Here is a 21,796-nt window from a genome sequence, read left to right on the forward strand (position 1 = left end):
ATTCAGTTACTTTCTTTAGAAACATAGTTTGATATCACGTAACAGTGTAAATACTGACATATCTGTCAATTTCTAGTGACAACAATTTTTAGGTCAGCGATACATAGCATGATACGAAAAAAGTATCGATATATTTCTCGTTCAACAAAGTATCAAAATTATCGATACTATGATATACCATCACAGCTCTACTGCTCTGATTGGCTGATGCTCACTTCCTTTCAAGTTCGGCTAATGCATGTGGATTGGTTTTCAATGTAGAGGTCTTCATCAATGATGTGATATGTTATATACTACTTTTAAAGAGGAATGTGTAATCACAAGGTTACTCTTTTCGTAATTGTTCAACTGTGGGCTTTGGGTTTTTTTAGTCAAATATAGAAGGCCAAACATGTTAATAAAACTAATCCACACACTACATTATTTTCTACCCAGATTATCTAATAATATCAGAATTTGGAATTGTCTTTCCAGAAAAGAATGATCTTTCTGACAAAAAATATGTGTCTTCAGCAAAATCGTGGTCCAAGAAAGATTTGGACAAATCACAACCAAAGATTCTAATGTTACTGTGGATTAGAATAAACATTCCTGCAGCATTTTCAATAGAACCAATGATCATAATATAATGGAGTGTTTAAAGTCTTTGAATTTCAAGTCATGAAAAAAATATATGAATAATGAAATGGAAAATAATATGGGATGATAACTAATTGTACATAACTAGTAATAAGTAAAAAAAATAATTACAAGAAAGTAATCATATTCCATTCATATTGTGCATCTATCTATGACAGGAATGACAAAAGATTCATATTCCTGGTGTTAGAGTTAGTAGTGGAGATAAGCCAGACATTCTGCCTGTAGACTATTTACAAAGGTCATATTCGTACCAGTAACATGTCACACATTTTCCCATCTGTCAGTCTTCTCAATATAAGATGTTGTCTCCATTTCACTATCTATCTCTGTCAAGATATTTAGTACCAACACACCGTTGATTGGTATTGGAGTCCTGAATGGAAGAAGAAGGCTCCATGTAACATATATCTCCTTTTGAAAGATGAATATTCCACTGAACAAATCAGCATGAAGTTCCAGTTTTCCCAAACAGCATCTGACCCTCTGACAAGTTCGGCAGACAGTCCAGTGGAAATCTACACCCTCCAACCCCAATGTTTGGCTGTATGTTTTGCAACAACTTTGCCTGAAGTTGTCATATGTAACAAGTCACACTTGTTTGCTGTTTATAAATTTTACATTTGTTAATAATTTCAATGCTGATTGAAAGAATTGTCAAATCTGAAATGTGTGTTTGATTTTTATTCTATGGGTACTGTGAATTGTCAGTGGGTCAGAGAGACATCTGAAACTTACAGGACCCAATGTCCTGTTAATTTAAGCTCCATTCGTGAACACTGCGTGAAGGCTTCTGAAAGCATTTCTCCTGAACTGATCAATGTATGTCTGGTAGAAATTTGTAACAGATGGTTGCTGTTTAACTGACATATCTTTTCATATATTTGTCTCTTTGCTTGACTGCTGTCTGTAAAGGGACATAAAAGGGATCCTGACTTTCCTTGACATGTGGTAATATCTTGCAAATGATAAGTTCTCCATCTGATTATGTTTATTGATCAGAGTGCAACATAGTTCCTAAATTGTACAAGCCACTTGGACTAGCTATGCCTGAAAGTTACAAGCCCTAAAAATATTTCACTAGACCAAAATTTGAATGAAGATAAGGGTTTCATCACTAAGCTGCTACTATGATGAACATTTTTATCAGGCCATGGTCTTGCATGATCTAATAGGGATCCTTGAGAATTCACTTGCTAGTCGGGTGACTCTTACTGTGGAGATTAATTCTAACCTGGATGATGATGTGTTGTGGACAAACTAAAGTTCAATAGTTATCAAAATTGTTGGCGTTAAAAAATAATATAAACCTCTGATGCATGAAAGCATCAAGATACTGTAGCCTAACAGAGGCTTTGTATATACAAACGGTATTATACAGGTCAGTTTCATACTGACTGACATCAGTTCTACTCCATAATCCAGAACAGAAGACACTTGCAACACAGCTGCTTCTGCTCATCACTGTGTTAGCATTTGGAGCTGAAATGAAAAAGGCACATTGTTATAACAATATCAAACCTATTCAACAGGAAAAACACTCATAAGACTGATATGAAAATTAAGATTGTTAGCTTTGTGCAATGTTTTTTTCCTTCCTAATTTGTCATGTATGCTCCCAACATGCATACACTTCTTGTATCTCCCCAGTCAAAGCAGCAAAGCATTCTCATCCAACCTAATTATTGCTGGCTTAGATGGACTGGGTCATTTACTTTAGATTGTCTGATTAAATCTATTTTGGGCTGGCAACATTTTGAAGTCACCAGGCCTGATTTGTGGTTGGAATTTTGGCTTATTTCATGCACTGTATTACAAGCTCTACAACAGCAGGTACAATGACATGCTTTGAACCAGACACCAAGTCTGATTATTTGACCAATCAAGGTCGCTTTTGGTTTGGTTGTTGTTTTCTGCCACACTCAGCAATATTCCAGCTATATGGCAGTAATTTGTATATAACAGAGTCTGGACCAGACAATCCTGAGATCAACATCATGAAAATCGATCAATGTCATTTTGATAAAATGACATGTAAGTCAGCTAGTCTGAGCAACTGATCCTGTTAGTTGCCACTAACAACAAGCATGGGTCAATGAAGACAAATTCTAAACAACATCAAGTCAAATCTAAATTAAGCCAGAATCTCTCACAGATGTACCTTCTACAAAGAATAATTAAGTAAAACACTATTCACATTAAGAAAACAAATCTTAACATATCCTAAAATTTTACATAAAAATAGATTGAAAAATATATCGACCTTCTTCAGCGTAGATAAAGCAAAGTTTCTTGTGATCTCCAGTCTCTTCTTGTATTCATCAGTGAAGTTCTGGCCATTGTCAACACTTGCACATGTATCCAAATGCTTTAGAAAGAAGTCTTTGTCTTTTGTACAAAATGTGCATTGGTCCTTAGGACAGAAAAGCATAAAGCGGGGCACCTTGCACTCCTCTGCAAGCATATCTAGACCATACAGTGGGTTCATTTTGTGTCTTTCCAACATGTGAACTCGAACCTCAAGGACCTTTGTGGCCAAAAACCGACAATGTGCACACTTGTAATGTCCTTTCTTTTCAACATCAAACTGAATGTCTGTGTCTCCAGATGTTTGGGGAGACTTTTTTTGTGAGGAAGAACCTGAAGTCTTGCCTGATGAAAGACTGGGAGGTTTGGGGGACCTTGTGCGTGTTGCTTGCTCCCTTTCATACAGTGCCTTGGGGCTACTGTTGTTCCTGTCAACTGAAGTATTACTGGTGTGGACTGCAGAAGGGCTGCTGCTATTGGTTGCTGAGGACCTGGTGTTGTTGTTGGACTTATCTGTGCTAGTTGAACTGACTGCAGAAGATGCAACTTGACTGTCAATCCTCTTCGGTGTGTTGTTTTCTGCTGCATTTTGGGACTCAGGATCTTTAACTGGTACAACAGCAACTGGCACAGATGTCGACACAGCTTGAGCTGAAGATGAGGATGACACAGAATCTGTAATTGTGGATCCCTGAACAGTGGATTGTATGGGTTGCTGTTGGTCTTGAAACATTTCATTCTCCTTGCCACAAGTTGGGGAAGAGTCATAAATGTAGACAATGGAAGGTGATTCTGGTTCGGTTTTGATATGCTCTGCAGAACCATAACCATGAGGAGCAGAAACATTCAAAGACTTTCCTGAATCCTCTGGACAAGGCTGACCTTCATTGCTCAGCATCATGTTCTCCTTCAGAGCATTCTTCGTGTTTTTCACACTTGCATGTAGACTGTTACTTAGATTTGGGGTCTCATAAGCTTCTCTTTGGCATATCCGAGAATGCATCAACCAGGAAACTGGATTAGTGGTGTTAAAATTACAATTGCTGTCACCACAGAAGTAGACCCACTGCACAAGACTACTGCCTTCCTTAACTTCCCCCATAACCAATGTTCCCCCAGGGTGACCATCTAAGTAATGGTTCTTTACATTTGAAAAGGTGGAGTCATGTATTGCTGAACATAACAAGCATGTATAGGTGCTTGAATTAACAACTACTACAGTGTCTGTAAGATTGCTTGGCACAGGGTTGTTTACAACTGTTATGGGCTTCAGGTCAGGCTCATGGTCCTTATTGGCTTCTAAATCATCGTCATTTTCATCTTCATCATCTTCCTCAGCATAGTCCATTTCAACAACCGCGTCGTTAACCTCCTCTTCTTCTTCATCCTCTGTATCTTTCTTACTGGGTTCAGGCTCTGGCAAAGGTGCACTTTTTTCTTTTTTCTTTTCAGTTTGTCTGTTCACTTTAGAGGATGATGGAACTGTGTCCTTCAAAATAGCTTTATTCTTTTCATCACTTGCATCAATTTCTTGAGCTTGTGACAGGGAAACAATCTTTAAGGCAAACCTGGGCCGTGCTATATCATGATCAAGTTCTGTGTGTTTTCCCAAGATTGCCTTCTTAAAAGTCCTAAATTTACAAACACTGCACTCAAAGCACACACCTGGCATTCGATCTTTTTTAACTGACGGTGAAGACCGTGTCATTCTCCCTGTCACTTTGTTCTCTTCTTCACTTCCAGTTTGAACAGTATGTTCAGGTTCAGGTTTAGTTTGGGGAGTGGAAACGTATTTAGGTGGTCTCCCACGTGTACGGCGACTTCTCCTTGCAGGAACTTCACTTTTATTCTTCTTTGCCACATCTTCACCCTCTGACTCTATCCTCTTCCTTTTTGGATCTGGAGATTTAGTTTCAAGTTCAGATTCTGAGTTTGATTTTGATTTCTCTTTTGGAGTTTTTTTTGACGTGTCATTGCTTTGGTTGAGACCATATTTCAAGAGGTCAGGCAGTAGAACACAGACCTTGAGGTCACTGCCGTCGAACTCAGAGTGTTCCTGCACAGTATGTCGAACAACATCGACACGAGAGAAGGTCTGGAACACACAATACTGGCAGGAGAAGCGATGTTCCATAAGGTGATTCAACAGCTGATGCTTTTCCTCCGTCTTGAAGGTACAGAAGTTACACCAGTAGTACGGCAGATCAATGTTCGATATGACTTGTCCTGAGTTGGACAGGTATATAGTTTTGGAGGACAGTGCACACACAATTTCATTAGCCCTGACACTAAGGAGTCTCTCACATGACTTTTCTGTGACTCTTGATTCACTCAAAATGAGTCCAATGTGACTCTTGTCACCCGGATTGATGCTGCAGGTCCTTGTCGGACTTTGTGGCCGAACAATTTTTCCCAATTCATCAGCCATGGTGACAGAAGTTCTACAAGCCAAGTCCTGAAAATAAATTTATGAAAGTTTTTTTAACAGAATTACTGGGACTGACACATTAATGCACTATATTGGACAAACACAGTTATTCAATTCAATTCAGTTATACTTACTACATTAGTATAAAAATACACTTCCACTGCACCTCAGTTCAAAAGAAAGTTTAAAATGTCAAGAAATACATGTATACACTTAGTAATTGTTATTTTTCAATAACTGAGTCACGTAGGAGGTACAGAAATTGCTGATGTTTTGCGACTGCAAATCGATGAAAAGGACACAACTCCAAATTTGTTTTTCTTGTTGTCTTTGGATTCCATGTCATTTGAAAATCTAGTGATGACTAATTGCCTAACTCTGGCACTCCTTAAAATGATCAGTTACCCATACTTCAAAAAGTTCAAAAATAACATAGGTGTTTGGTAAGATAAATATATTGTTTACTGGTCTCTTGGGGGCCATGGGTTGATGTATCCTCTATATTTGTTTTGGTGTAAGGGAACATAAACAAACATACACAGAACATCGACCCATGTCGCCCTCGTGACCTGTGGACAACTTCTAACACATGCACATGAAAACAAAACAGTGATTCAAAGATTCTGGCCAAACTTTGGTACTATAACAACAACAACGATGCAACAGGGTGAGGTTTTGTAAAACCATGACTTGTATTACTTGAAGAAATGTCATAAATTTCATTAAAGATATATATGTTGAAACAAAACAGGGATTTGTAGATTCTGCTGAAATGTTGAACAGGAATATCAGCACTTTCTACACAGGTGCTTACAGTACTGGGCCACACATGGGTCATTGATGATGAAGGTGGCCATGCAGGATTCACAGGAGTCGGTGACAAGGCAGGATCCACAGGAGTCGGTGACAAGGCAGGATCCACAGGAGTCAGTGACAAGGCAGGATTCACAGGAGTCGGTGACAAGGCAGGATTCACAATAGTCAGTGACAAGGCAGGATTCACAGGAGTCGGTGACAAGGCAGGATTCACAATAGTCAGTGACAAGGCAGGATTCACAGGAGTCGGTGGCCAGGCAGGAATGACAGGAATCGGTGACAAGACTGGATTGACAGGAGTCGGTGACAAGACTGGATTGACAGGAGTTGGTGTCATGGCAGAATTCACAGGAGTTGGTGACAAGACTGGATTGACATGAGTCTGTGGCCAGGCAGGATTCACAGGAGTCAGTGATGGGGCAGGAATAGGATTCTCAGCAACAGCAGAGTTGAGGGTGAATTTCTCTTCATTGGATGTTTGCTGGAATTTTGCAAGCGACTGGACACCTAAGCTCAAGCTCATGATCTGCGAGGAGTGTTTGCAGCGTGTGAGGATAGTAGCTCCTGTGATTCGTACACAGAGATTTGTGTACACAGTGGACAGACAGCAACTGGCACTCAAGGTTGACATGAACTCTGAAAAAGAAAATGCAACTTAACCTAAAAATTGATTGCTACATTGAAAGAAAATAGACTTAAAACATAGATTTTATGGTCGCCTCACACATTATAAACCCTGATTTCTTTCACATTAGTTTGAAAATTGAAAGAAAATTGACGTACAACACAGATTCTATGGTCGCTTCTTACTTTAAAAGCACTAATTTCTTTCACATTTGTTTGCTAAATTGAAAGCAAATTGACTCAAAATAGACATTTTATGGTCGCTTCAAACATAAGAATACTGATTTCTTTCACATTTGTAATTTTATGCAAACTGAGTTGAAAAAGAGATTTTATAATTGCTTCACACACAAGAAATAATACACACATTGAATGCAAAATGACGTTTAAATAAAGATTTTCGCTTCACACATAAAAACCCTGATTTCTTTCACATTTGTATGCTACTCTCAAAGAAAATTGACTTAAAACATAGATTTTATGGTCACTTCACACAATATAAACCCTGATTCTTTCACATTTGTTTGCTAAATTGAAAGCAAACTGACATGAAACATAGATTTTTATGGTCATTTCACACAATATAAACCCTGATTTCTTTCACATTTGTTTGCTAAATTGAAAGAAAATTGACGTAAAACATAGATTTCATGGTCACTTCACACATTAAAAACCCTGAACTTTTTCACATTTGTTTGCTAAATTGAAAGCAAATTGACGTGAAACAGATTTTTATGGTCATTTCACACAATATAAACCCTGATTTCTTTCACATTTGTTTGCTAAATTGAAAGCAAATTGACTTAAAACATAGATTTTTATGGTCATTTCACACAATATAAACCCTGATTTCTTTCACATTTGTTTGCTAAGTTGAAAGAAAACTGACCTAAAACATAGATTTTACGGTCACTTCACACATTAAAAACCCTGATTTTTTTCACATTTGTTTGCTAAATTGAAAGCAAATTGACTCAAAATAGACATTTTATGGTCTCTTCACACATAAAAGTACTGATTTCTTTCACATGTATAATTGTATGCAACATTAAATGCAAACTGAGTTGAAAAAGAGATTTTACAATTGCTTCACACATATGAAATTATTCACTACATTGAATGCAAAATGATGTTAAAATAAAGATTTTCGCTTCACACATAAAAACACAAATTAATCTTACATCTTATGAATTTTCATGTTTATATCATAGTACCTGAATACCTACTTGACAAGGTGTTCTTTCCAACTGGTTTCCTGGTATACCAGACGTTGTCCTCAGCAGTGAAATTCTCCTTGGGATACTGCCAAAGTCGATTTGAATCTGGATTCAGTTTCTCAATGTATTTCAAATAGGACGAAACGGGGCACAATTCACTATTTGGAATTTCAGGCATGCAAGAACCACATGGCTCCTCATCATCACTGCCATTACTTTGCTCTTCCACTCGCTGCCTAATGAAACGCACTCCATTCGAGGGATCAACAGCCACCTCAAAAGTGTCTTTCGTCATTGACTCCATATGTGGCAAACCCTTCCTAAAAAAGTAGAAACGAATGTCAAACTGCACTTTGTTAGCTAGTCCATTTGGTGTCTTGCAATCCATGTGAATACTGCTGAAAAGCATCTGTAGATCCAAAGAATGTATTTCTTTCTTATGTTCAACTTCATCTTTTCCCTCAGCTTTAGCTTCGCGTGTCATGGTCTTGAAGCTCTCATTTGCATCAATGAATTCGGTATCTTTGATGATGTCGAATTTCTTCAGATGTGGTGGGGATTTCAAATATCGATTAAGTCCATATCTCACTGATTCAAGACTCTTTACCTTGTAATGTTCACCTGTTTGCATCCTCACATTAACATAGAAATGGGACAACACTTCAGCCAACCTGTACGGATCAAATGATTCAAATCTTGTATCTTCTTGTTTTTCAAGCAGGTATTGTCTCAATAGAGCAGCTGCATTTTTATTTCTCTTCTCCGTATTAACTGGGACTATCCTTGTATTCTCCAAATTTCTTCTCACAATATCCTCGTCTGAACAAGAAGCAAACCTTTTTGTTGACATCGCTAGATTTTCAGATGACATAGAATCTAGCAGACGACAAGAAAAACAAATTTTGAGTTATCTCCCTTCCACTGATTTGCATTCACGAAACATTAGTAATTTCCATACATTATACGTGACTCAATTAAACAAGATAAGGAATTACTAACAGGAAGTAACACATGAATTCTCACAGTTTGGCATTCACAGCGAGTACTCAAGTTACTCACTAATAACTGTTATGGGTACACTGAAAATAATTGAAGCCAATCAGTAAACAACATCTGTGTGTGAGGTAAGATAAGTTCACTGGTCACAAACATAGAGAGTACATCAACCCACGGGCTGTGACAGACCAATGAACAACATATTTATCTTACAAAACACCTCAATGTAAGTCTCAAGTGTTTGAAGTACAGACATTAGATCATAACACAGAGTACCACAGTTAGGCAATTACACTGAAGTATTTGCTAAAATAAATATGCTGTCCACTTTTCCTAGATTTCCTGGATTTCCACCACCTTTAGCAAAGATTCCTGTTAGATCACATATGGGAGTATGAGACTAATGCTTAGTCTCTGAACATATATAACTTTGATAGAAACAAATATCTCCCTTGGAAATGAAAAGGAGTGGAACCTGAACCTGAAGAAGTCAAAACTTGTTTATTTAGGGTTTAGCATTGCAGAGAGGGCTGGACGGAGTCGGAAATAATATGGTTCAAAGAATCTGAGACTGACTACAGGAGAACCAGAAATGGGAATCAAACTAGGGTCTACAGTGTGACAAGAGAGCGCTTTAACCACTGAGCTATTTTATCATGATAACAACAGTAATTAATTTCTTAAGCAGCAAGCATCCACCAACCAGTGCTCACTGGTGCCACATAATGTATAGTTACAATGAATAATTTAATGAACCTGAGACATGTATTTACTAACAGTCTATTCACCTCAGTCATTTTCAGAGAAATCATACGACTGTTGAATTTACTCAGATATATGGAATGTGTTATCTATAATTTCTACCAGACCATCAGGCTGGCTAGTAAATTAAGACAGAAATCTAGCCCGTCCCAGGCGGTCAGATCCTTATGTCATACAGTGCTTATTAAGATTAAACAAATAAACATTGTGAGAGAAATTCACGTATAATATAGCCATTTAAGTCTTTTTGTTTCTGAAGATCCTTAAACATCTATTTGCAAAATTAACTTTTATTATGTTTAAAAAAGGGCTTTTCAATATCATCACTTAACAGTTTTTATAGCATCAAAGAAGGCAAGAGAACGCAGATCATAAGGAACTCTAACTCTTTATGAACAAAAGATCAAGTCTATAAATCAGAACTTGCACCTGTACACAACTGATAATGTTCTTAAGTGTCTGAACTAATCACATGCCTTAATGTCAGTCTAGGATTATTATAAGAACACCTGTCAGCGATGTTATCAGACAGCACAGAGTGCAAAGTTACCATTTATCTAGCCAGGTAAAACAACAGGCCAAGTAAGACATTTCACAAGGTAAACTTCACATCACATGTTCTATACAATATTGTAATATTTTGAAACAAGTAATAATGAAGTCAACCCAATACTAGTAATTAAATATTTTAAGTCATTTTTCAGTTAATCATTAATGGTAATATTTTAAGATGAACAATTATCAAATCATAACATTTCATGGTAACATTGTAAAATAAGACTAATTAAACTAAAATATTACCAATCGAAGGTTTCCAAAGACTTTTCAACTCGTATGCGCATGCGCACAGAATGTAAAAATAGACACTTGCCAGTTCTTGTTTGTCGTGTGTGTATCAATAATGTAAATCTTTTATGAAGATTATTTACATGTGACAACTATTCATAGCTGAGTGCATACATCCAATTGCCCATGCTTTTCAATATTTAATGTCCAATTTTGGCTGCAACTGCTTAAAAATGCTTAAAGGTGTGTTTTAAAGTTTTCTTTTTGTACTGTTTGTGTAAGTTGCATGACAGTAGCACAGCATTGAGGAGTGGTTGGTAGTCTAGTGGTGAAACTGTTCGCTTGTTACACTGAAGACCTAGGTTGGTTTCAGATGTGAGCACAGTGTGTGAAGACTATTTCTGGTGTCTCCTTCCATTAAATTGCGGGAACACTGTTAGAAAAAAAACAACAGTGTAAAACTGAACTCACTCCAAAGCATTTCTACGAGAATGTATAACAATGAATAATGAAATTTAAGTCATTCTGATGTCTTTTAGTGGCAAGAAAGTAAGATTCTTTACGGGTAACAATTTAATACTATCTTTTATCGTTTACACACGTGACCCCAAAACATTGTGTGTAAAGACTGAAGAGGGTTTTTCCATAAAATATAAAGTTATTCTCTTCAGACACGGTTTTCAGTGTAGCTGGTATGTGGTTTCACACACTATACACTACAGAGTGACGGAGTTTTAAAGTAGCTGAGCAGGTGAGTGAGCGAGCGAGTAAAGTGGCAAAGTAAAGTGGCAAAGTAAAGTGGCAAGTAAAGTGACTACACACATGGTACCCATAATAGTATGTGAATTCCACTCTTTCGGTGTGACTCACAACTGCTTTAACCATTTGTCTACCCAACATATCCACTTGTGCAGTTTGTTTCTGCATCTGCCCCACTCCTATACCCTGTAAGTTTTATTTGCAGTTTAACACTGCACATTACCAGCTATATGGAATCAGTCTGAACAATAATGGAGTCTGGACCTGACAACAAAGTGACTGATATCAAAGTATCGATTTATGCCACTGGAATGAAATGAAAAAACATGTCCTTGAGCTGACCACCCGATCACACTCGTAACCTCTTACTACAAGCATGGGTTGCTGCGAACAAATTCTGGTAACCTTTGAGACTGACCAATCAGAACACAGCTTACCAAATCGTAAAAGTGCACATTCGCACATACCTTTTGAACTTTTTATCTCGAAAAGGTTTGTAACCGAACGATTCCGAATGCTACTTAGCATACGCTCGCTGCCAGGTGATGCACATGGCATACGTACAACCATGACAACGAAGAGTAAACAGTCGCTGGAAATAGTGTTTTTAGCAATATTCAAGGATGCTATTTTGTGGAAATATTAGCTAATGGTAACCATGTCAACAGAAACCCCAAAGCGTATATATAATGATTTTTGTTTGTGGAGAGATCTGTGTCAGTGACTTGAATAGTTTGAACGTCCCTCCGATTCCTAAATAGTAGCCATTGTCTGATTGGTTAAATCTATTTGACCGTCTCGCGTTTGATGAGCCATTTGTCGCTCAAAGGTTACATGACGCGACCTTCTACTAGGTTTTTTTAGACTAAGTTTACTTAGACTGGATGAAATGCACCCCTGGAACTGATCCTTCTTCTAATTTAATCTAAAGGATTTAGCAACTTTCTTAGCTTCACTGGTAAAACAATGATATTTGAGAATTGAATGTCATGAACATAAAAGACCCGTTCCTTTGATAAGATAAGAAGAAGATAAACCAGCATTAGTCTATTGTTAGATGTTCACAATTACTCTCAGGGGTTGTTTACTATAGCTGCAGAGACAATAATGACAAGAAGAAGTCAAAACTGAAAGAGCTACTCTGTAAAAACAAGGAGAGAATAAGGTTTAAACCACTTGTCTCTTTTAGCAATATTACAGCAAAATTATAACAGGAGATGAAAAAAGTGTATTTCACCAATGACTATACAGGGATCAAAATTATTAGTACGGCAAAGATTGAAATGTCACGGTTAAATTCCTACCTGCTTGCCCTTTTGGCACACTTGATTTCTTTGCGAAAATGCACTAAAGTATGTTTTCACCATTATTATCTTGCATGATTTAATGTGACATTATGAACAATGACCAATGATAAAGTGTACAGATCGGATAGCTTCTCATCAATCTCTTTTCTAAGACTGAGGTCAGAAAATGAACAAAATATATACCTAGCATTTTTATTGTTACTCATGATTTATTAGTGAATGTTACAATACAATTACAACTTTTACATTAACTTCAAGTCATGTAATGTTTTGATGTTCAGTTTAATAGACCATTAATTTATGAAAATGAAATGGCACAATTAAATTATCATAACAGTGCCTTTGAGGCACACTTGAAACAAACTTAATTTTGATCCCTGATACTATACTTCTGTTCAGTCACATTTTCAATTTCTTCATGATCTATTAAACCCATTTAAATCTGGTTTCTTCTCTCAAAAATATTATGGCCTAAGCTTAATTTTTCTAACATATGATCATATGATTTTTTTAATGTACGATTTTTTAAATATTGTACGGTAATATCTGCAGATCAATCTGCAGGATTTGTGTTTATTGATTAATAAAACGATTATTCATACTTTGCTGAATGCAATTCCTTGTGACAGATGAGAAATACATGCATAGAACAAACCCAATAATATCTTTTGACACTATACCCTTCCTAAAACACAGATTATTCACTCAGCTTTCAAGTTGCAACACCTCATTTCAAATCTTTTCATGATCACCAAGTTATGAATTCATTATTTGAATTGCATAAGTTGAGTGAAAGACCACTGACAGTATTCAGGAAGGAAGTTGATCATATTTTCAGTGTATTTCAATAGAAACGGAAGCAAAACTGCAAAAATACTGTAGGAGGACTATCTTACTTCAGTTCACCCCAAAATCTTTTGTTTGTGTGGATATTTCCTTTCTTTTCCGCATCATCACAATATCGGTGGTAGAAGTATTTTATTTTATCTGCCCTTAACGTCGCTCAATAAAACTAACAGGAACAAACTCCAGGAGAGAAAAGAAATTACTTAGATCCTTATCAATCTTCTGTAAAAACACACTCGAGTAGTCACACAATCAATTATCTGAGGATACTATATGATATAAATTATATCATTTCATGACTGACATAAGAAATTCTGAAATGGCAGAGTTCATGAATAACGTCAGACACACAGACAAAACCAGCAGTTTTGCACACTTGTAAGCTGTTTATAAAATTTTATGTTCATTAATAATTTCAGTGCCAATAAGAAATTTTAAGTCTGAAATGCGTTTTAAATTTTTTTCTATAAGTCCTGTGAATTTATATCTGAAACTGACAGTTACAGTTAGTTGTGAGAAAACAGGGGTGTAGCACATGCTTACACACGATTTCTGCTAAATAGTTTGGGCAAGTCCTCAAATACTATCTAAATGTAAAGCTTTGCAACCTATCCACCTATGGAACCACTGTCCTGCAGAGGTGCAGTGATGGGGTGACTGTCCGCCTGCATTTGCAGTGATCGCGTGCATGTTTTGGTGGCGAATCTAAGATCAGTGTTAAAAAGATAGTCACTATTTGCAAACCAGAAACAATATCGTTTAAATATTAACATTTCACGAATGCACAGGTTCTGATGGTGTTACAAAGAAAGTTTCAAGCTGTTAGGTTAAACATGAAGAAAGCAATCGTCGATTATCGCCAGAACATATCTTTTCATGTAGATAAATACTGATTTTGTTTCAAATATATTTCCATTTTTCCTATGAATGACAAACAGGGCTAATAGGTATCACCAGCAGTACCCACTGTGAAAAGAGGAAGTCATTCAGGTCAAAACTGAAGAAGTTATTGCACAAAATGGTAACCTGATATTCAGTGAAGTGATCACGGGAGTACAGTGAGCACATAATCTAGTGATCGGAAATTTGGAATATGCAGTGATCAGAAATTTCTGTGCACTTTTTCTTAAATTGTATCAAAAATATGAAATAACTAGGTTTTTCGATGTAACAAAGTATATTTTCAGTCATTTTCAGACCGAGCATCCTTCTATGAATGACTTTTTCTGCAGTTGTCAATCACACAGATTGAAAAGAGAGACAATGACCATAACATTTAAAAAAAAACAAAGGCAATACAATTAATACACACAATTAATCTGTGTACCGTGTGAGACGTGTAAAGAGAACAATTCGTACTTTTTGCACTATTTTTACTATTTCAATATCATCAATACAGGTGTTGTGAATTTAGTTTTACGTCGCCCATAGCGATATTCCAGCAATTTCCTGTCAGCAGACACCAGAAATGGGCTTCACACCTTGTACCCATATGGGAAATCGAACCCGGGTGTTCAGCGAGAAAAGCGAACGCTTCAACTTCTAGGATACATAACCCCCACAGTAACTTAAGGCTAAATTCACCCTTAAGTCTGCTAGCATCATTAATGAAGGGCTAAGCTATTCGTAACAACAATTCTTAAAAGTCGTAAAATCTTTGTTTTTGGTCCAAACAAATACAACTGGACCTTGTAAAAACCTTCTTAAGAGTATGGAAAAACACATTTAGTTCTTTAAATTCCGATGCATTCTGTTTAAAATGGCACACATTTTATTCAAAATGTCAACATGGAAATCCATTTGTTGACACTGGTTGAAAGGTGTCAGACCTAAACTAATGCTTAGTCTCTTAATAGATGAATAAAATTTTGATGGCAACCAACAAACTAATAAATTGAAAAGGAACCCCAGGGAGACCATGGATTGTGAGCCTGGGGAAATCTAGACTCGCTTCATTTAGGACTTTAGCATCACAGGGAGGCTAGGATGTAGGGAAAATAATGTCGTTGAGGGACTATGAGAAAGTGCAAGACAATAGGCCTGGTCAAACTGAACGATAGGTTGCTATTCGCTTTTGTGAGTCAGGGTGCTGCTTGTAGACTGTGGCAGAGATTTCATGATTTCAAACTAGTCAGCAGTCTTAGATGATAGGTACATGATTTAACCGATTAACTGATTCCTTAAAGGTCACACGCAATGTTAAACACAACTTTGCAGATTCTGATACCTTTCAGTATGCACTTACCGAAACAAATCATCAAAAATGCCAATTCAAACAATAAAGTAGAAAAAAAAACGCGATGATAAAAAGCCTCCGAAATCTGAGTTCAAACTATTCACCAAATTTCCCCCAGCGCTGGGGGGAAAAGTGGTTTCAACAGCTGTGCTGCACTGCGCCTGTAACACATGCGCAGTTAATAGCTTCACAGAGCTTGAAACAGTATGCATGCCCGGAGTATGAGCAGTAGTCTACTCTTGGTTGTGTACACAAACAAGTAAATAATCTATTCGTTACATAAAAAAGGCTTGCTGATTGTGGTAAGCAGCCTCTACCACAGAGAGAGCTCAATGTCTGGTTTAATGACACCTATATGCCTGCCTGCTTGTCTGCTCATGGCAATATGCAATACACAGCTTCATCCATTGACGACATGCAATTTGAACTAAACACCTATCAGGCTAGACGCCACAAACAAAATAAATTGATTTATGACTCGTGCACCCGAGTCCTGTCTCTGCCACATTATGTAATAAGCCAGGTGTGATACTTGTACACATGACATGTTTTTTATGTCTGTAGGTTGCAAACAAACTACATCCATTTTTTCTTGGATGACTGGATCTGACTGAAACTGGTGCAAACTTTGTACTTGGATGAATGAGAGTTTCAAGCCACGCAGTAGTTCACCATCTCTACTGAGATGATTTTTGATTGGATCGAACATAAATTTCAGAGAACATCCATTTACAAAACCCAACATCTCTACATACGTTCTATATGGATAACTACTTCTTCTAGAGTATATGATTTTGTTTGACAACGGTATATGAATCCATACTGAAACAATGCATCAAGTACAATAAATGAAGTTGTTATCCATAAAGAATCTTACCTTCTTGTGACTCGCCATATTTCTAAAATGCCCATCAAACAGATCATCTTTCTGTACACATAATGAGCCCTCAGCGCATCAGCAAATCAACCAGCCAATCGGAAGCGGTCGTTACACTTGAGTGCACCCTACCCGGTATGACTGGGTTCGGTCTCCTGAGGGCTTCATTTCGAGGGAAGTAAACCCAAGTACAAAATATTGCACTTTTGAACCGCAATTGTACGCTTATAATTTTGTTTATTTGTTTTTTAACAAGAAGCAATGTACGTTATATGTCATGAATAAGGGATAACTATGTTTTAATTATAATTGATTTTTTGGTTGCATGTGACCTTTAACGCATCAGGTCTTTCAACAGAACACTTCAATGTTAACAATGTAAGGATATCCAGGAGCACCGGCTGTCGACGTTTAAAGGCAGCCAGACTCTGCTGTAGGCGACTTGCATTTCGTCCACCACTAACACCATGTCACAGGCAAGCGCGTTTGAGATGACACTCTTAGTTCTATCACTTCTAAGAAACGTTTCTAAGCTATTGTTAGGCTATGCATCGTTTGACTCTATTAATGACAACTAAAGTCTGTTTGGCTCAAAAGAGGATGATGAATTACAATCTAACTTGGAAACTGTTACACATAGAATACTTAATGAAACGCCGATTGTAATCAAACAATCATAGCAACTGTGTGAGTATTTTGAAGAATTTTTGTCCTATAACTAAAAAAGTTGTTTAACAATCTATCATTAAAATATTCACAGAGTTCACTGTTTGTTACGAGGGAGGAGTGCCAGTCTAAGTAAACTTATCCTCAGTACTTTTCGTTACACTCCACCACTGAGTCTAACAAAACCTTATGGGAGGTCTCGTCAGGTAACCTTTGAGACTGACCAATCAGAACACAGCTTACCTAATCGCGAAAGTGGACATTCGCACATACCTTTTGAACTTTTTATCTCGAAAAAGCTGGTACCCGAACGATTCCGAATGCTATTTAGCATATGCTCACTTCCAGGTGATGCACACAGCGTACATACAACCATGACAACGGTGAGTAAACAGTCGCTGAAAATGGTGTTTCTGGCAATATTCAAGGATGTCATCTTGCGGAAATATTAGCTAATGGTAACCATGTCAACAGAAACCCCAAAGCATATATGCCGCAGGTCAAATAACTGTGTTATATGCAGATTTTTTTTTTTAGAGATCTGTGTGAGTGAGCTGAATATTTTGAAAGTCCCACCGATCTCTAAATAGTAGCCGTTGTCTGATTGGTTAAATCTATTTTAACGTCTTGAGTTTGATTGGACTGTCATTGGTCGCTCAAAGGTTACCTGATGCGACCTTCTGCTAGGTTTTTTTAGACTCAGTGGTGGAGTGTAACGAAACACACTGAGACTAAGTTTACTTAGACTGGAGGAGTGCAGCGAAAGGAACAGCCAGGTGTTCGTGAAGCATGTGCACAAGTGCCAAGAAAGTCATTTTTTCATTAGCTTGTGCTGTGCCATCTCCTTTCTTGCACAATAGCTGGGACTTTAATTTCTGATTCTATACCAATAAAACTTAGATCCAAACAATGTATTTCAGTCACTTCTACATGCTCCATGCACATGTTTGAAAAGACTGTACGATACCAATCACTGCAAGAAAAAACACGACCACTGCAAGCATGCACAGTGGGTGTACAGGCCTTGGACCCTGATCACTTCAAATTAACATTTAGATAGATAAAATGAATATTATGAATTCAGTAGGGCAAAGACATCACATATATTTGGAAAAGTGTATCATTAATAATATCGGCTCATAGAAAGGCTCTAAAATGAAACCATTAGGTAAAAAAAAAGTATTTGTCTACGTGAAAAGATATGTTCTGCCGAATATCTGTGGCAGACTCATATGTATATATATATATTTGTATATAGTTCTTCTTAAGTATCAATCATGGCACTGTTTCCATTTGATAACAATGGATACTTATAAGAATCTTACCAATGTTTCACACTTCATTTTACTCTTAGTCCATAGCTCTGCATAGTAGGCCTTATTAACACTCAGTCTCATCTCCACTAATTGTCACACTGCATGCTTTCAACACTCTTTGCCACAGCGCTCAAGTCATTTCTATTGTTCGCTGATAGGCCAAGCTGGCCACTGTTTAACACAAAGTTCAGATTTTAAACTCAGATGCTGTCTTGTTTCGTTGAGAGCAACACATAACTACCGTCGTGTGATGATTTAAGGTTGGTCCATATTGTATAAAATACTGTATACATGGATAATTTCTTGTTTATTAGAATCAGAAATAAGACTTACGGTAGCACGTAATTCAGACTTGATATACCTGTAATGTAACATATCCTATTAATATGTGTAATAGATAAGCTATCAGATCACTGTGTTATAGCAATGTTTAAAGATTAAATGCAAGGTTATTCAGTTAACTATTAACTAAATCTCAGGCATCTTATAAAAGTAATCACTAGTTCGTTTGACTGCATGAATGCATATGTTTGAATGTGTGTATGCATGTATGTTTGAGACGTGTGGTTAATTGATTCATATGTGGTATATTATCCGTGGTTCTGTGTTTGATTTGTGTGGCGGATGCAGTTGTACTCTTAAACCTCACTTTAAAGTGTATCACTTGTATATATACTCTTTGCATACATTATCATTTGCCATGCAGATCTGTGGTCACTCAGAAGGATATCTGGTTCTATCAGCTTGGGTACCACCAACCTGGTATGTAATACCTAAATGTACATCATGTATGTATTAATTATAACATTTCCTGAAGGCACCTATAGTTTTTATGGTTGCTGCATATTTGTATCGATGTTATGTACCATTATACCTTGTGATATAGTTCAAATATATTTGATCAGATATATATTTGATCAGATGAATTCTATATATTTACTGAGTGGTCTAAATATGTACATACATTATCTACTTAATTGTATTTAATATATTTCCTGTGTTCTTTCAGGCTGCTTAATAACCAGAGTAAAAATAAACATGTCAGTCTCACAACCCACAGCTGTTTGTATTTGTTGTCAACAGGATGCAAACATAATGCTGTTATATATCGACAATTGCTTCCTTAATGTTTAACCTAGCAACTTGAAACTTTCTATTTATAGCCTCCACGACCTGTGCATTCGTGAAATGCTAATATTTCAACCATACTGTTCGTGTTTCACAAATGGTGACTAGATTTTCAACATCCATCATACATTCACCACCAATACAAGCACGTGATCACTGCAAACACAGGCAGACAGTCACCCCATCACTGCACTCTGCAGGACACTGGTTCCAGGGGGTGTATCGGGTTTACACACAAAAAATGACTTGCTAAGTTCCATGAAAACAACTATTTAATATAGCCATGACTCCCTTCCGCTTTTATATAAAATTGAGATAAGTGACAGTTAACAAGCTGGACACATCTTGTATTGCTTATTTAGTATCATGATTAATTCTGTTTCATAAATTTAACCAATAGCCAGTAATCATCATTTCTCAATTCAACATGTATGCAAAAAACAACTATTGTATGATCGGTAACAATACACAATAGTTTCTAGCCTCATCCCTGACCTAAATATAAAAATGAACTGCGACACAGAACAGGTGAGTTGACCACTTGTATTAACAAGTCCTGTCGCCCGTATGTCTTTCTGTATTAATCCATGAACATAATAAATTATTTAGGGGACGACAAGGCTCCATCAAGAGCAGAAACAGCATACTTCTTCAAATGAACAACGTGTTATTGAGGAGTTTGTTTCGTTGGCTTTCCTGTCTTTCTAAATGTAGGATTCGGTCAACGTACTGGCGCTCAAGTTTTCAATATTGTACTGGGTGTATTGTATGCTGTCCCGATCACCACTTGAAAATGTAGGAATTTCATATTTATACGCCTAAGGTGTTATCGTGCGTGTTGCAGTACCAGCTGTGTGTTACTCACCTTGATTATTCATCACGAATTTCGCTAGTGACCGCGTTAACAACAGCAAACAAAATTCGCCAAAAGGTGTTCGCGCTACGCCATGTTTTAAAAAGGGAGCTAACTGGAGCAACGGATGTATTAGTTTCTGAGTGCCAGAGGATGTGGACATGGCCGATGTCTATTTGCCCAACTGTTTTCCATAAACCAGCGTGAACTCATTTGCTTTCCTATGGTTTCTTAATGCAGGAGGACTGTTGTTGTTGGAATTAATGTCTGATTTGAAAACATATATGGAAAATATTTATCACATGTCACACATTTTACGTTTGCTATTCAAAGTTAACTCCCATGGTGACTACCCTGTCTTAATTAAAGTGTCACTGATCAAGAAAAACTGATGTTAGCACTGACTCAGGGTAATAGAAATAAAACGTTTTTGGTGTTTGTTATATTATGTTTGTATATTACTTCATTAAAATATGTAGGTTTTTTAAATATTAAAATATCTCTGGTTTTTTCTCAAAGAGGCCTTTAATCATCATCCAAAATACCATTTTACAGGTAAAAATACCAAAAAAATGCATATCATCAAATATTTTAAAACACATAAAAACTTACCTCTCAACCAACAGTGGTAAACTGAACAACTAAATATTTTCTACCAAGGTACCCCACCCCCAGTTAACCTACCCTGATACCCTCTATTTGATTCCTGTCATCAAGTTTGTAAGAAATGGTAATGTATTCTTCAGCTCAGATGTTAAAATTGCAGGCAACTGTTTATAAAATATGGCATTAACAAGATCCAGTCATTTCCCCACCGGCCATTTCTCCACCAAGTCAATTCCCAACCTGGACAATACCCCACCTCGAAAGACCCGTGAAGGTCCCGGGGTAGAATAGGCCTTCAGCAACCCATGCTTGCCATAAAAGGCGACTGTGCTTGTCGTAAGAGGCGACTGACGGGGTCGAGTGGTCAGACTCGCTGACTTGGTTGACACATGTCATCGGTTCCCAATTGCGCAGATCGATGCTCATGTTGTTGATCACTGGATTGTCTGGTCTAGACTCGATTATTTACAGACCGTCGCCATATAGCTGGAATATTGCTAAGTGCGACGTAAAACTAAACTCACTCACTCACTCCCCACCTCAAAATATACCTGGGTGGTCATTTTCACACCTGCCCGTTTTTCAGTTGTTATTTCACTCATATGTAAGAATGAATGAATGAACTAG

General features: G+C 37.1%; 1 protein-coding gene across 1 annotated transcript; it reads right to left on the minus strand.

Annotated features, from left to right (window-relative positions):
• Positions 1-1,621: 1,621 nt before the first annotated feature.
• Positions 1,622-20,682, minus strand: LOC137291407 (uncharacterized). Its single transcript, XM_067822742.1, has 5 exons — positions 20,576-20,682; positions 8,041-8,907; positions 6,189-6,826; positions 2,903-5,401; positions 1,622-2,121 (listed from the first exon to the last, which is right to left on the minus strand). The coding sequence occupies exons 1-5, from the start codon at positions 20,586-20,588 to the stop codon at positions 2,101-2,103; spliced, it is 4,038 nt and encodes a 1,345-aa protein (XP_067678843.1). The 5' UTR covers positions 20,589-20,682; the 3' UTR covers positions 1,622-2,100.
• Between the last annotated feature and the right edge of the window lie 1,114 nt (positions 20,683-21,796).

The sequence above is a fragment of the Haliotis asinina genome, chromosome 7 (genome assembly GCF_037392515.1).
Source record: "Haliotis asinina isolate JCU_RB_2024 chromosome 7, JCU_Hal_asi_v2, whole genome shotgun sequence".
Classification (NCBI taxonomy): domain Eukaryota; kingdom Metazoa; phylum Mollusca; class Gastropoda; order Lepetellida; family Haliotidae; genus Haliotis; species Haliotis asinina.